Here is a 16,309-nt window from a genome sequence, read left to right on the forward strand (position 1 = left end):
GATGTGTTTTACATCTCAATGGGAGATGATTATAATGTATTTGGCAAGTGCCTACACGAGTATAATGCACCTGAAGGTAAGAGTCACCTGAATAAATCCTACAGATGATGCTATAGAAATTAGCAATTTCTACTGAAGCCTTCCTATGTTTGGGAAAGGCTCTCATCCTCGTATTTTTTTGTTTTTCTTAAACTGGCAAATTGGCAGGAGAAAAAAGAGGGAGGAGAATGTGATAAAAGTAGAAAACTAGACTGACTTCATTTGATCCAATTGCTAAGTATTTACATCTTCATGATTTGATGACATTATCACACACACAAATAACGTCCACTCATCCAACTAGCCGACGGCCACAGCTATTGAAAACTTGCTACACGTGTCAGGTGTCCAGGTAAGTGCTGGGCTTAGGAAGATACAGGGACACCCTGTAAACACACTTCTCTGCTTGGCCAGGAAGCACACCACCGTTCACCAGTTGTAGACAAACTAGGAGAGAAAGGAGGCCGGGTGGCTGCTTCAGGAGGTGCTGGATCTCAGAGGGGCCCCTCCTGCCCTAGAGCTGGAAAACTTAAAGCAATCACCCAATCCAACCCCTCACTTCATAGTTGAAACTCAGGCAAAATAACTCGTTCAGAGATACAGCCACAAAGGGTAGAGCTAGGACTGGAACCAGGTCTTCTTATCTCAGCCGAGGGTTCCTTCCAACCTGTCACACTGACCCAGTGTGACATGCTGTTTGCTGGAGGAGAGGACTATTCGACATTCCTACCACCTAGTACAGCACAGGCGCCGACTAATCAACCAGTAGGGAATGTCAGGCTGTATATGGTACCACTGCCTTGTGGCTGTTTCTACCCCTACAGCGACCTGGCAAGAGCTGTAGTTCTTAATCGTGATGTCCCTCATTGAAATCTGCTCCATTTCCTTGTGGAAATTGTACATTTACATGATGACGTGTCTACTCTCACCCCCTCGCAATTCTTTAAGCAGAGAGAAAGAGAAAGCAAGTGTGTGAGTGTGGTGGTGGCACTCAAATACCAGAGGACTGTCACATGGGAACGAGACAACAAAGAGGCTGATTGCTGTTAATGTGCATTCATCTGTCAGAGGCAGTGTAAAATGAACCCAGTGATTAAAGGCATTATCCAAATCACAGCCACCATCCTGAAACGGACACCAAGCGTGGGAGGGAGAAATAAGACGGGAGGGTCCCCTTTCCCAGGCCTGGCATCAGAAGAATCAGATCTGAGAAAGACCTGCCAAGTCACCTCTTTTCTGGGCCAGCGAGAGGGTGAACCCACACTGGAGATTACCAAGGATGGAGTTTCAAAGTGAGTCATCAGGTCCCACGTACTCCCTCGGAAGACACTATACGAGCTTAGCTTTCATGTATCCAGGGCAAGGGGGATGGCTTCTCGCCCAGGTGACACCTCAGCACACTGCTGTCCTACGTGTCATGTCATCTAACCACAGTTGTCCCACATGCAGAATGGGGACAGCACCACATATGGCACACGACACCGGGAGGAGACAGGGGTGGGGAATAAGATTGTCCCCTCAGAGCAAAACTATGAAGCTGCCCCATAATGGATGACATCAGAGCTATATTAAGTCACTCAAAGGGGACAGAATAGACCCTAGTACAGTGGGCCTTGAAATGTAACCTAATTGAAAGTGAACAAAATTCACGTCAGTCAGAAGAGGCCATGCACTGAGGTAGCGGGGAGATTCTAGGAGTGTCAGCTGTGGGAACACAGGTGCGAGAGTCACAGAGGCACACCCTGGCATGGGCTGTCAACTAGACTCCAGGAGCAGCATCTGCCCAATGAGGCCATTAGAAACATCAGCAGATCCGCTCACTGTGGAGCCCGAGGCCAGCAAACATTCCTGTCATACCATCAGCTGACCGGCTCCACTTCTGCTCTCCCCCAGCAACCTCGAATGATCTGCCTTCACGTCCCTTGCCTCCAATGGAAAGACAATGTACTTGTCGGCTACCATATCTGGTCTGGGAGAGACTGTTCTATGTCTCAGAGCAAATTAGGACATTCTTGGTCTAGACATTAGCCTCTTTTGAGCTTTTCCAGTGTGAGTTAGCATCCTAAGTTTCATGCTTTGAAAGTGACGAGTCTGAGCTTCTGACTCTGAAACAGCTCAGCCCTTGGCAAGGACATGGGCAGTTCACTGAAGAAATCATGTGTGTGGCTATGTTCCCCAGGTGACAGGGTGCCATGACACCGACCAACACAAATGTCCACATAGACTGATCACGGGACGAGTGATAACGGGTGTGAATGTACCTTACAGTCTGGAAAATGCCCACAAATGGCAGTTACATTGTCGGCTGGAACATGAGCGCACTAAGCCACCAGTTCCCCTGGCAGGCAGGTCTGAGTAAAGCAAACTGACACAAGGGACAAAAGCCAAGCTAGGATTCAGCCTGGCCCCCAAGTCATGAGCTTGGGCTGCACTGGCCCATTCTTTCCTCTGAGGACATCTCCTGCTCACATTCGCACTGTTGTCACCCATAGTTTCTTTAACCTCAGCTTGCTTTGTCACCTGTCCTGCTCAGCAACTCCCAGGAAGACAACACTCTGACCACCGTGCACATGTGTGTGAGAGGGGGAAGGGGAGGAGGCAAAAAAAGACAACATAGGGTAACAAGGTGGGGACCATGGTCCCCACAATGGAGGCCTATAAAGTCGAAGATATTTAATAAGCTATTATAAATTTCCTACACTTCTGAATTTTGAAGGAGTTGGTTTTTTATAAACAGTATATCCACTTTTTTCCTACATACATCCAACCTCATAGCCATAAAACACTTTCTAGAACCACCCCTAAAGACATTTAGGGAACGTGAGAGAACAAGTTTTGGTTTAACATATGAGAGACCTTTGGAACTGTCCAGAGCTATCCAGAGGTAAGATGGGCTGCCTCAGAAGTAGTAAATTTCCCATCACTGGAGGTATCTGTCCAGTCACACATTGGACAATCTCTTTTGTGAAGATGTTACAGAGAAGATTTTAGTCCTTGGATTGATAAGACAACTACCCTTTAAGATCCCTCCCAACCACATGATTCTCCAAATTTATGTCGCCCATTACAGTGGATTTTTGTCTTTGCCTTCCATAACCTCCACACTCTCCCCCTCAACCCCAGACTCAAGGTTGGCCTTGACTCCATTTGAATTAAGAGCAACTTAGATGGGAAGCTCGAGAGGTCTTTATAGTATCACACTATGGTGCTACTATCAATAAATGTGAAACAAAGGCATTACAAATAAAGGCATCAGCAGAGTTAAGAAGCAGGAAGGAAAAAAAAAGATGACTCTCCTGACATATCCTCCATCAGCCAAGCTCTTTTCCCTTTTTTTTTTTTTTTTTATGAAAACACACATTGCCCACCGACCCCCAACACAAATCTAACGTTATTCTGCCACAACACACATAGCTAATCCAAAACAGACAAGGCTTAAACATATGCTCACTTGCTAGTCTCACCCCAACTCGGAGGAGTGCCCACAGAATGGATCAATACCATCCTCCCCTTCCTTCCACCTTGGCCACGCCCCACCCTTGCTACACACTGAACAGCAGCAGTGGCTGGGTCTTGAGGGTCTATTTAAATACAAGCTGTAACAGGAGGACACAAGGACGCACGAGGTGGGGGGAATGTGTGGCACCTGGGGTGGGACTAAGGGCTGCTCCAGCAATCAGGGGACAACTACTGAGGGAGCCTCCTCTCTCTCCCTGACCACACTGAACACTCTTACTTATGATCACTTACACTGAACATATTCCCTAAGAGCAGGACTCAGAAGTAAAGGTATGACAATGAGAAGGTGGTTTGAAGACAGGGATGATGGGAGGTGACCCCTGTCACCTGGGGCACCAGGACTGATCAAGCCAACTGGGCCACTGACCCTGCCTCATTCTCTGCTCCACTGCAGCCTCTCAACGCTGTTCCTGGTCAGGGATCCTGTCTAGACAGGGGACTAGAAGGAAAAGGCATCCCACACTGACTCTCCCAGCTCCCCTCTTTACCTCTGTTTCTGGTTCAGAGCCACTTACCTTCTTCTTCTTCTTCAGAATCACTTTCACACCATCCACTGAAACCATAATGCTCACTTTCTTCTTCTTGATGTTCTTGGCTTTAAATTCATACTGCAAGGGAGAAGAGAACAAAGAAGTGCAATCCGATTAGACGAGTGCATCTGCACAGCCCCAGCTAGCCCGTGGCCCGGAAAAGAGGACCACAGACGGGTGGGGAGCTGGTGCAGCTCCTGGGGACAGGGAGCACCTCCAGGGATGTAAACGCAGATGGATGTCTGCAGACAGGGCTCAAGCAATCTCTGGGTTAGAAAACAGACTCTGAACATTTAATTCCACCTCTCAGCCATCAGATAGGGACACAGGAATGGATCTCATCCATTTTAACAAGACGAAAACATAGCCTGCTTTGAAAATCTCATCAAAAAATCAGAACGGTGGCTTGAATCTGTCATCCCAGCACTTTGGAAGACCAAGGAGGGAGGACTGCTTGAGGCCAAGAGTTTGAGGCCAGCCTGGCCAACATAGTGAGACTTCATCTCTATAAAAAATTTTTAAAAATTAGCCAAGCATGGTAATGCACACCTGTAGTCCCAACTATTCAGAAGGCTGAGGCAGGAGGATCCCTTGAGCTTAGGAGTTCAATGTTGCAGTGAGCTATGATTGTGCCACTGCACTCCAGCCCGGGCAACAGAGTAAGACCCTGTATCTTAAAAAAGTCATAACCTTCCCTCAATAACTCATTCTACCATTTAAGGACTTACACTGTCAGGCAAGTGAAGTCTCTAATCAAATGCTTCCAAAATTCCATTTCATCCATGAAGATTAAGAAGAGCTGGTATTGTTCTTTGCATTAACGGTTTTTTTTTTTTTTTACATATTAAAAGATAATTATGAATTCTAAGTTATTCTCTATAAGTTCAATTCCCAAATTCCTTTATCTGTGAATCAGTCTACAAATCTACCCAGGCCCTATTAGCCTGAAGATTTGGTGGCTAGAGGATATCCTAGGGAAGATATGACCAATGATAGTTATAAGAGAAGACAATGCCTCACAACCCCTGTCTTTTCAACTTTTATTTGCAGTCCTGACAGGGCTATTCCAACCACAGCCCTCCACTGCTGATTGATACTGGCCTCATCCTCAATCCCAGATCCGTTACACTTTTTCATCCATAGACATTTCTTATGCTGTGTAGCTGTTCATAACTGGTGGTACAATTCTACATTTTCCTAAATGAACTTCATTTTGAGTACATCTCCAGTTTATTAAAACCATTTCATCTGGTCCACATCTTACTATCACCACGTAGCAAACTTAACTAGTGAGCTCTCTAATCAAACATCTGGGCTACAGACTAAAAAATAAGACCCAGAGCCAACCCACAGTCCCCTTTCTCTGAGACCTTTATACTGAAGACCTTCTACCATGTTAGCACCCAAGCCTCGTAACAGGCACCCAGCTCCTTGACCATGCATCTTCAACCTCCTTCTATAGTTAGGGTGTTGATAGGAATGAGCCTAATCCATCCTAACGAGATAAAAACATAGCCTATTTTGAAAATCTCATCAGAAATTCAGAACTTTCACTTGGCCGTGCCTTTTAATCCTCTGATGTTAAGAACCCAACTCAGAGCTTCCTACTGTCAAAGTCTATCCCTTCCACTAAAATCTCATTGATCTTATCTGTTGTACAGAGTTAGTGTTGATGCTCCTTGGCTGTCTGTTTCTTATAGACAAGGATACGACCTCACTAACTGAGGTAAAATATCTTTCTGTATGTATGTCAGGGCAGACTTTGGCTGATCGCTGATTTGAGTCTCCAGGTAAAGGCGACCTACATCACTCACCAGCCTGACAGCCACTCCTCCCTCCTCCACTCTGCCCTGTCAACAGCTCTCCTTGTTACCAAGGGGGCCTGGAAGAAGAGAAATCAAAGCAGCAAACAGGAGACAGAAGAAAACTCTGCTTCAGCACGGGAACCCAAAGCCAATTAAGAGTGAAGAGTAAAGGGGAAAGAGAGGGGGACATCTGACAGGATGGGGAGGAGAAGAGCTCTTTGCACTGGAGTCTGGCTTGGGACAGGACCTCAGCCACGTAACAAATTCCTCTCCAGGTCAGCAACCACAGACGGTGAAGGCTAGAGTTGGTCTGATTGGCACACGCTTGGGACATGGCTCCAATTCACAGCATGTCGCCCTGACTGCAGCATTCTGCTCAACGCAGTGCTGGATGAACTAAAATGACCTCTGGGTGGGAGAACCGCATGGGAATCTGCAAGTTGCTGACTTTGGCCTTGTGCCTGCTGGGAGGGGTGGACCAGCTACACTTCCTGACCACACCTGCATTTACCTCCACTCACTGGGGCTTTAATAAACACAACCTTCCAGCTGTCCCTCCCTTCTGAACAAGTCACTGAAACCAGGGCCGCTCCTGCCAGCCAAAGGAGTAGAGTGTGTTTTGATGAGCTCAGGTGGAAGTTAAGAGCATAAAAGAGTCCCAGAGACACCCAGAGAAGAACAAAACCTACCCTACACAGGCCGATCCTCGACTGTTTTATTGTCTTTGTTCTCTTCTAACATGCCACACTTTCGCATGCTCCATGTACTTCTTTTTTCTAGCAACAAAATCAAGGCAGAAATATCAAGCACCTAGCTCTGCAAGGCACCTATGTCATTCTCCCCAACCCTAGTTTTAGAGAATATGCTGCCTGCTATGCCATAACATTAAATGCCTTATATTTCTGGAAGACTCTTGTAGTTTCCCTATCTTTCTGTCTTGTTTGGTCTACCTCCCAGTTGGTTTCACTCTCCCTGGGGCCTTTATTTAATCAAGATCCCTCACCCAAGCTTGGCAAGAGGCGCCCACCCAGGTCCTTGCTTATGTATCTGAAAGCGTGAGTATTTCTACAGTTAGTGTTTTGACAAGCTTGGCCATGCCTTTTAATACCTTCATCTTGAAAACTCAAAAATGTAACTAAACTTTCTCTTTGGAACTGGAAAACAGCCTTTAATTCGATCACCACGCACATACTCCCAGATGGCTCTCTCAGGGTCTGCAGGCACAGTGACTGCATGGAAAAGCATGACCAAACGATTTCTCCCAGAACCTCAACGACGGTGACAACACAGGTGTTCCTTACAAAAGCTGGCAGAATGCTCTGGAATGCTTCAAAATGGAGAGGAACCAGAGAGGAAGGAAATAGACCTCCAGGTCCCAATGCAGCTGCCAGTCCTGCCTGAGTGCTGTTTGTCAGGGCGCTTTGATTAGACACACTTTGTATCTGTTCCACCTGCCTCCTGGTCAGATGTCCCATACCCTTTGCAACCAAGAATTGGGATTAAATTGCAGGTCTGTTGGAAACTATGGAAATGAAATCAGGTGTCTGAAGATACTTAAGTACTTATTATCATCAAGCCATTTGTTTATATGGCAAGTATGCTTCTCTTGGATGACATGCTATTGTGCTCAATGGGGGGAGAGAAAATGAATTTGGACAGAGGGGAGATAGTGGAGTGACCATGAGAACAAAGAGGAGAAGGGGCTCACAGGGACAAGTCCTCCTTTGTCCCAGGCTGTGCTGTTCCAAAGTGGAGTGCTGCTTGGGCAGGTGGGCTCAGAAGGAAGCATCTGTTCTGCAGGACAGGAACCCAATCTGCTCAGGCTTTGCCAAGGGCTAAAGAACAAACAGGACTGCTGGTGCCACCGTCTGTGGCTCAGGCCAGCCTCGCACAAAGCCTGTGCCAGCCCTGTAGTGTCTGCCAACAGGCCTGGCCCTTCCCTCAACATAGCCAGGCTGAGCTGATACATTTGCTTTGCTAGCCAGAGCCCTACCAGCAAGGACAAATTAAGCCCTACAGGTCTTGACCTTTTAGGGCACAAAACAATGCAAGTCCTGGAACACCAACTGCAGACTGGAAAGACCAGGGGAAAGTGTTTGGTGTTCATAAACAGAGTCTTGAGACCTTGTTTTGCAATTGTGGCCCCAGAACTTAGTGTGCTGTGCCAATCAGTGAGGACCAGGAAGGGGAAGCTGGGCAGTGGACCCAACAGGAGCTAGGAGTAAACACTCAACAAGGAACGTAAGAACATGGGCTAGAAGTTGTATTGCTGCTGACAGATTAGCAGCCTAGTTTCTCATCACCTCCTCACACTGCAGTGCTTCCTTTTTCCTGAGTCTCCAAACTACCTCCTGAACCCATGTGTCTCAGTCCCAGGCACTGGGCGACTGAGAAAGAGAAGCAGGAGGTCTGCAACAGTGGACTGGGTGAAACAGCTGAGATGGGCATCTAATGAAGGGACCAGCCCAGCCCTAGGCTTGAGGCTGTGATGCAGAAACAGAAGGAATGGAATTACTTTCTTAGGGATGGGGGTGGGGAGTGGGGGGCTATCAGATGTTCCCCACACACATTTAACAGTCTATTTTCACAACAATGAGTAGTTCCCTGAAGAATCCCTAGATGTTTGATAGATGTTTTGATTTTTAATCAAAATATGTGTGTGTGTATGTGTGTGTGTGTGTATATATATATATATATATATATTTTTTTTTTTTTTTTTTTTAACAAGATCCTTGGTTCCTTAGTCACCTTGGCCAGCAATAATTTGGCTAGTCATACATTTTCTCATGCTTCAGAGGAAGCAGGACTCCTCATTTTTTTTTTTGACTTCTCATTCTTAACTATAAAATTAATTTTGCCCAGCTCATTCCACTGTCCCTGCAATGCTTACAGATGTGAGCCAAGACCTGCTTGGGAGTGAAGGCACTCAGAGGTGACTTCACCAGGAGGAGAGAGAGGATTCAGTCTGCAAAGGCAAATCATGATGCCCAGGCTCTGCACATCCTCAGCTTATATTCAACTGTGTTCACTGCCTTTCTAGAAGGAGCCTTGCAGCTTTGCTTCCTGCAAATAATCACAGGAAATTTAAAAGTGAACTCTGACAGTGCCAGTGGGCATTTTAATCATATTCTGCCTATAGTCTTGGTTTCATGAGTGTGAGCACATCTCTACAAAGCTGTAAGCACCTCAACCAAAGGTACTACCTTATAAAGGGTTTGCAGGAAGTCCTTTTGCCCTTATTTGAGAGTTTAATAACTTAGGTAGTAAGATACAGAATCTGACTGCACCCACGTTCAGTAGCAGCATGACACACAATAGGCGAAAGGTGGAAGCAACACAGATGTCCATTAAGAGAAGAATGAATTCACAAAACATGGTATGCACATATAATAGGTATTATTCAGTCTTAAAAAGGAAGGAAATTCTGACACATGCTACAACATGGATGAACCTTGAAGACATTATGCTAAGCGAAATAAGCCAGTCACAAAAGGGAAAATATTTTATAAGTCCACCTAAATGAAGTCCCAAGAGTTGTCAGATTCAGAGAGTCAGATAGTAGTATGGTGGTTGCCAGGAGCTGAGAGGCAGGAGTAATGAAAAGTTACTATTTAATGGGTACAGAGTTTCAATTTTGCAAGATGAAAAAGTTCTGGAGGTGAATGGTAGTGATGGCTGTACAATGTGAATGTACTTAGTGCCACAGAACTGTACACGCAAACATGGTTAAAACGGTAAATGTTATATATATTTTGCAACAATAAAAGTTACAAAATCTGAAAACACTGCATAAATAACATTTCTTCTCATAGCAAATCCACTTTAACTCTGCTTGCAAAAGGATATTTCTGTAACTCTCCCGCATGCAAGTTAAACACGCCATACTTTTCCATAGCTCCATGTAATTGCATTTGCTATTCCCTGTGCCTAGAATGCCCTCCCTACACTATCTGCCTGGTGAGCTCCTGCTTATTCTGGAAATATTTCTCAGACTTCTTTTCCTAGAGAAGCCTCTATCCAAGTCAACTTCCCCTTCCCATAGCCTCCTATGGAGTTTCCCATCGACTTGGTTACTACAGCAATATACAAGCCTCTATCATCGCTTTGCCCATTGCAAAGTGATGATAGAGGCTTGCATATTAATAACTTAGGTAGTAAGATACAAAATCTGAGTACACCCATGTTCATAGCAGTATTATTCACATCAGCCAAAAGGTGGAAGCAACCCAAGTGTTCATCAACAGATGAATGGATTCACAAAATGTGGTATACACATACAATGGAATCCAGTCCGGATTGATTGGTTGATAATTTATTTACCCAGTAGGATATGCCCTCTTTGAGAGCAAGAAATGCGACTTACACATATTTCTACACAAGAAAATAGCAGTGGGATATATGAAGGTGAAAAATGAATGTCAAATAAAGTAATGAACACAGTTGACAATGGTTATCCACAGAGCCCAAGATGATGCTATACACGAGGGTGAAATAAGCCCTCCAGAAATTAATTAACAACTTAAGTTATTAAAACCTTGATTTCCATTCCATGGTACATCTGATCTTCGTTAAATGGTCCATACCCTACAACACAGTGCTGAGAACTTTTTTTTCTTTTGAGACAGAGTCTTGTTCTGTTGCTCTGGCTAGAGTGTCATGGCCTCAGCCTAGCTCACAGCAACCTCAAACTCCTGGGCTCAAGCAGTCCTCCTGCCTCAGCCTCCCAAGTAGCTGGGACTACAGACATGTGCCACCACGCCCGGCTAATTTTTTCTATATATATTTTTAGTTATCCAGCTAATTTCTTTCTATTTTTAGTAGAGACAGGTCTCGCTCTTGTTCAGGCTGGTCTCGAACTCCTGACCTCGAGGGATCCTCCTGCCTTGGCCTCCCAGAGGGGTAGGATTACAGGCGTGAGCCACCGCGCCCAGCCACTGAGAACTTTTTCTACACTTGATGCATACTCCTTTAAATAAAACAAGGTAGAGCTGCCATTATCAGTCAAGGCCATTTGCAATCATTTACAGCACAGAGTAATGGATGGGAGGATGGTCATATAGAGGAACTTTGGTTCTCTGGGCTTCTCACCTTTCTTAAGTCCCAGATCCTGTGCCCATGGAACTAGAATCTGGAGGACAAGGTGCCCAGGAGCTATGACAGTCTCTGATGCTGATGTGTAGGCTCAGTGACTTGTACTGTTCATTTATATGAAATTTCAAAAATGCCAGCAAGACCAAGACCAAAGTTGGTACTGAATTCAAATTCTAGAATATCTATAAGGACCCTTGGAGACACTGTATAGATAAATTTATTTCCCATCTATCTACCTCAGTCAAGAAGCATAACTTATTTTAGCCACATATTATTGCAAATTGTATATAAATAAAATCTCTATAATCTGCAAAACATTCAAAAGGTACCAGAGAAGCTACTTTTTAAAGGAAATTCATTGTCATTGAATCATAAAGTATAGAATTGAAATATCACCCAAGTCTGTAGACCAAAGGGATGTAAAACTCAAGTTCTACATTCCATTTGGAATACCTGATAAAAAGGCAGAATATGCCAGACTCGCACCTTAGAAATGTTCATTGAGCAGATCTGGAGTAAAGCCAAATGTCAGCATTTTTTATTTTTAATGTGATAATATAGATGACACTGTTCAGAAATACTACTCTGGGCTATGGTTGCATGTTAGAAGGGTTATCACACATCAAGAATTGGCAGAGACTAAATTCATGAGTCTTGATCATATATGCACTAGTGTTTAAGTGTAGCTATTATTGTAACAAAATACGGATCCTTAATGAAAGTGCCACTGCCATTTGCTGTTGTCCATTTTCTATATCAAAAGCCACTAAAATCAAAACTATTATATTGGGAGGGAATATTGCTGGGTGGTAGGTATCAGGTGTCCATGCATTATGTTTCATACATTTTGTATGTCTGAAATACTTAAAAAAAATTTTAGAGGAATCCTTCTGTTTGAAACGTTTGGGATCATAAATGTGGACCAAGCTTTTCATCTCAGAGATGGTGAAAGACTTTTCCCCAGGTTCATCAGCGGAAAACCCGTGCCTGGAACTCATATCTCCTGACTCTTGGCTCTGTGCTCTTTACGTTGCTCAATATTTGTGTCTTTTTCATTGGTTCAGAATCATGACCCCAGGAAATAAAATCCATCCATTCCCCCATTCATTCAATACGTGTTTAACAAGCACTTGCATAGGCACTCATCCCTATCTTATAACAGGAAGCAAGGAGAGGAGTAAGAACTTATTGGAAATTAGCCACATAGGATGAGGAACATCCCCAGGCTTCTCCATGGAAAGCCTGCAATCTCTCCCCCACCCCCAAATTCTTTCCTACACTAATCACACTGGCTGCCCTCATTTCTTTTGTTGCTTCCTACCCCGTTCCACACCCAGGGATACATAATCAATAACCTGGGAAAAATACAAAATACCAACGAGGTCAGAAAAACATAGTAAAGGAGTCTTCTGAACATGAGGAGGGCTTCGAGGTAGGAAATATTCCAGTTCACTGCTGTTTGGAACATGGAGAAGATGGGCGAGAGGTTCCTCAAAACAGATGTTGTGTAGGAGGGAGGCCCTTCCTCAGAGTCAGGAGACCGGCATGATGGCAGAGGGCAAATTAAACGGGCTTTCTCGCATGGACGACAGCAGCAGCCTCAAGCGCAGGCAATTTTGGGCTGTGTACTCAGGGGAGTCCCTGAGTGGCAGCTGCTCCCCGCAGAGGGGAGATGAGACTGGCCCTGGAATACAGCCATCACTTGTTTCTGACTGGGAGCATGTTGACAGGTCACGGGGAGCTGAACAACAACCCAAATGATTAAGGGGCCAGAAGGGTGATTTATGAAGCCAGAGGAGTACCACTACTAATAATAACCTACGGCTCCCAGTTGCTTTTCCTCTCTCTCTCACAGCGCATTAAAACCAAGATTTAAAACCTTTTTCTTCTCTTTAAGTAATAACAGAGGCAGAGTTGGATGAGAAGCTAAAAATATAATAAAATAATCCTGACTCTAGTCAGTTATATCTTCCTCTTCTAATATCTAGCCCAGACTCCTCTCTAAATGGTTAATATATCACGCCAGTAGAAAGACAAGAGACATCAAAAGAATGTTCCTAGCATAAAGAAAAGATAAATATTTAAGGTGATGGATATCCCAATTACCCTATTTCATCTTTACACATTACATGAATGTATCAAATTATCACGTGTACCCTGAAAATATGTATATCTATTATACACTGATAATAAATTCAATTTTTAAAATTGTCTTCCAGAGGCCGGGGTGGGGGAAAGTTACAATACACTTCATAGTATGATGATTCATATCTACACACACATACATAAAAAAGGAATAAAAGTTTTTCAGTATTTAGGAGAGTCATGAATCAAGGATTTAGGGTTTTCTTCCTCAGACCCAAAAACGGTCACAAGACAAATGGTGAATCTTTCTGTCTTTCTAAGGCTCAATTTATTTCTCTTGGAAAGAAGGCAATTATGTTTTATAACCTCCAAGGACCTCTCACTATCTACCAAACACATCCCACACTCACCTTGTGAAGCTGAATGAAACAATTCACAAAGAAGTCCTCAAAGAAGCCACATTGAACAGCAATGCTGTTTTACAGCAAGCATTTGCATTTTTAGCTGTGTGGCCTTGAGCAAGACACCTAACCTCTCTGGGTACCATTCTTCCCTTCTGTGAAGTGAGGGCATTAGGCTTATTATATCTGAGAGCCTTCCCAGCACTAAACGTGACTCAACATAATACAAACTTTCAGGGCCCTTTCCGGAAGAGTTACCTGAGCAGGCACACTCGAGAGGGTGGAGAAATATACAGCGACAAAGAAATGAAGGAGCTGGTGAGGGCGGGTCGATCTCAGATGTAAGGGAAGGGGATAGAAGAGAGAAAGGATGCAAACAGGGGAGGGTTCTGAAATGGAAAAGAAATTGCTAGAGTTTTGCATAGAAAGTAGGACGGTATTCATAAACAAAGGTTTTAAAAAGAGTGAAAAATAGATGGGCAAATGTTGAACATAATCTTGGCACCAGCACTGAGGACTGAGGAAGGAGAGACGCTGGAAACAAGAAATCAAGAAAGACTAGAAACATGTTTCAAGCACTGGGCTATAAGAATAAAGAAAATGTCTAGATGAAATTACTGTGTAGACTGAGAAGTAGGATAAGGAAATGGCCCCTAAATTCCTTGCCTGAAAAGCAGCAATGCTTTCAACAATGACAGCACGGTTGAGCACAAAGGATGTGTTATAGATTGAAAAATTCTATCTTGCACCAGAGAATTGGGGAATACAAGTTAGAAGGGAATTTAGAGGTCATGTAGCCATTCATGTGGGACTCCTTCTCCTAGTCTTTCCCAAGTCCTTTTAACCATTGACTCTTCCCCTCTAGGGGTAGGGTGGGCTTAGACCTATCAGCACCATGAACAAGAGATAAGAGTAAATTTGGAAAACCTGTGCTTGCAATCATCCATCGGGACAATAAAAGTTCCAGATTTAAGGGTGGGAAGAAGAGAAACCACAGTAGGCAGAACCGATGGCCCCAATGCATATTCATGGTATAATGGAAAGTATGATGAAGAAGGTAATTCTTGAGAGACACTGAAGAAGCTATTTGAGGAGGAGGATGACAATAATAAAATCAGAATTGAAAGGCTCTCAGAAGTCTCAGTGTTGTCTCTGTCAGGCCATCATTCAGCCTCTGACAGAATACTGGCAGCTGTCTCTGAAAAGCAGTTTCTTACAATGAAACTGAAATCTACTCCCAGAAACATCCACTAATATGATTCTCTAAAGCAGCGGTTCTCAATCTTCAAGGTCCATATGAATCACCTGGGAACCTTGTTAAATTACAGATTCTGCGGGCCGAGGGTTCTTCATTTCTAACATGGTCTCAGATGATGCTGACACTACTGATCCATGGACCACACATTGAGTAGCAAGGTTCTAGAGCTGGAGTACAAAAGTTCAAAAAGGTATGTGGATATGTTAGCTGTTTGAACAAATGATTGCTAAGGTTTTCTTCAGTGCTAACATTCAATGATTCCTACTAATTTGTATAAGTCAATATTCTGAGCAACATAAAAATTGGGACAAGGTGTTTCTCAGGAACAACCACTTTAACATGGCCAAAAATCAAACTCTGATATACAAATGATAAAACTCTAACATATAACTCTAATACTTAAATGATAAAAATACAGTATCTAGAACACAAGTTCTCAGAAAGGAGGGAAATCTTTCAAAGCATAATAATTACCTACTGTCAGTAGGTGGCAATATTTCCTCGGGGCCTAAGGGATTGTGAAGTGGAACAATGGTTCTCAGTCGGGCTGTACACACTGGAACCACCTGGACAAGTTTAAAAAATACTCATATCTGAATCCCACTCCCAGAAATATTGATTTAATTGGTATGGAGTGCGGCCGGGACACTAGAATTTTTTTTAAAGCTCCCCAGGTGACTCTAATGTGTAGCCAAGGCTGAGGATCACTAAAGTAGAGCAAGGTGTAGCAGACCATAGAAACCAAGAGGCAAGAGGGGTCAGAGGTCAATGCTGGTCATCCCATCACTCCTAATTCCCTGTGTCTCTCTATGCCCCACTGACACTGACTGATGTACCACATGATCCCCACCAACTCATCTTCCCTCTCAGTCCATCACCACTAGGTTGCTCCAAGGCTGCACCAGATCTTACTTCCTCCAAATTCCTATGGTAGCAAATGACTTGGGTGAAAAGATGCTAGGATGCTTTATGTAGGAAAAGCACTGGTATCCTTTGTTTTCTACAGGACTTAGTTTTTACCATAGCAAAGTGCCCTGCTCCAACTCATTCCCAGTACCAGCCTTGACTTGAGGGGTCAGCAAAATTTTTTCTGTAAAAGGCAAGATGGTAAATATTTTATGTTTTGATGATCATGTGGTCTCTGTTGCGACTATGCCACTCTACCACTGTAGCAAGAAAAACAGCCATAGACAATGTGTAGATGAGTGTAGCTACGTTCCAATAAAGCTTTATTTATAAAAACAGGCAGTGGGCCAGATTTGACCCAGAAGCCAGGACTTGGCAACTCCTGCTTTACCTCATCTAAGTTCCTTCTGAATCTTCCATCTCTTTCCTGTGACAGCAGGTGCAGTTACCAAGCACAACCACTGTGACATCCACAGTGCAGAAATGAGACTACTGCTCAGAGACTGGAATGCACGGGAGGAGGCTTGGGAGGCGGATGAGATTTGAACATGGACCTAAGCAGAGTAAAGGGACATTTCAGAAATGAGGGTGAAAACAGGGGAGGAAACCCCCACTAAGAAGAGCAAAATCACCAGATTTCTGACATGTGACCTAATGTTGGGATTCTTTTTTTTT

General features: G+C 44.0%; 1 protein-coding gene and 1 pseudogene across 2 annotated transcripts in view; one reads left to right on the plus strand and one right to left on the minus strand.

Moving 5' to 3' along the window:
- Window positions 1-16,309, minus strand: part of LOC105806455 (uncharacterized protein C1orf226-like) — a 285,411-nt gene that overhangs the window by 90,238 nt on the left and 178,864 nt on the right. For both annotated transcript variants that reach the window (XM_012639579.1, XM_012639581.1), the window contains exon 3: window positions 4,074-4,166. In XM_012639579.1, coding sequence (XP_012495033.1) covers window positions 4,074-4,166 — 93 coding nt within the window. The remainder of the gene's footprint in view (window positions 1-4,073; window positions 4,167-16,309) is intronic.
- The window catches only part of LOC105806397, a 92,259-nt pseudogene continuing 88,482 nt past the window's right edge, over window positions 12,533-16,309 (plus strand).

Source organism: Propithecus coquereli, unplaced genomic scaffold (assembly GCF_000956105.1).
Source record: "Propithecus coquereli isolate 6110/MARCELLA unplaced genomic scaffold, Pcoq_1.0 Scaffold140, whole genome shotgun sequence".
NCBI lineage: Eukaryota > Metazoa > Chordata > Mammalia > Primates > Indriidae > Propithecus > Propithecus coquereli.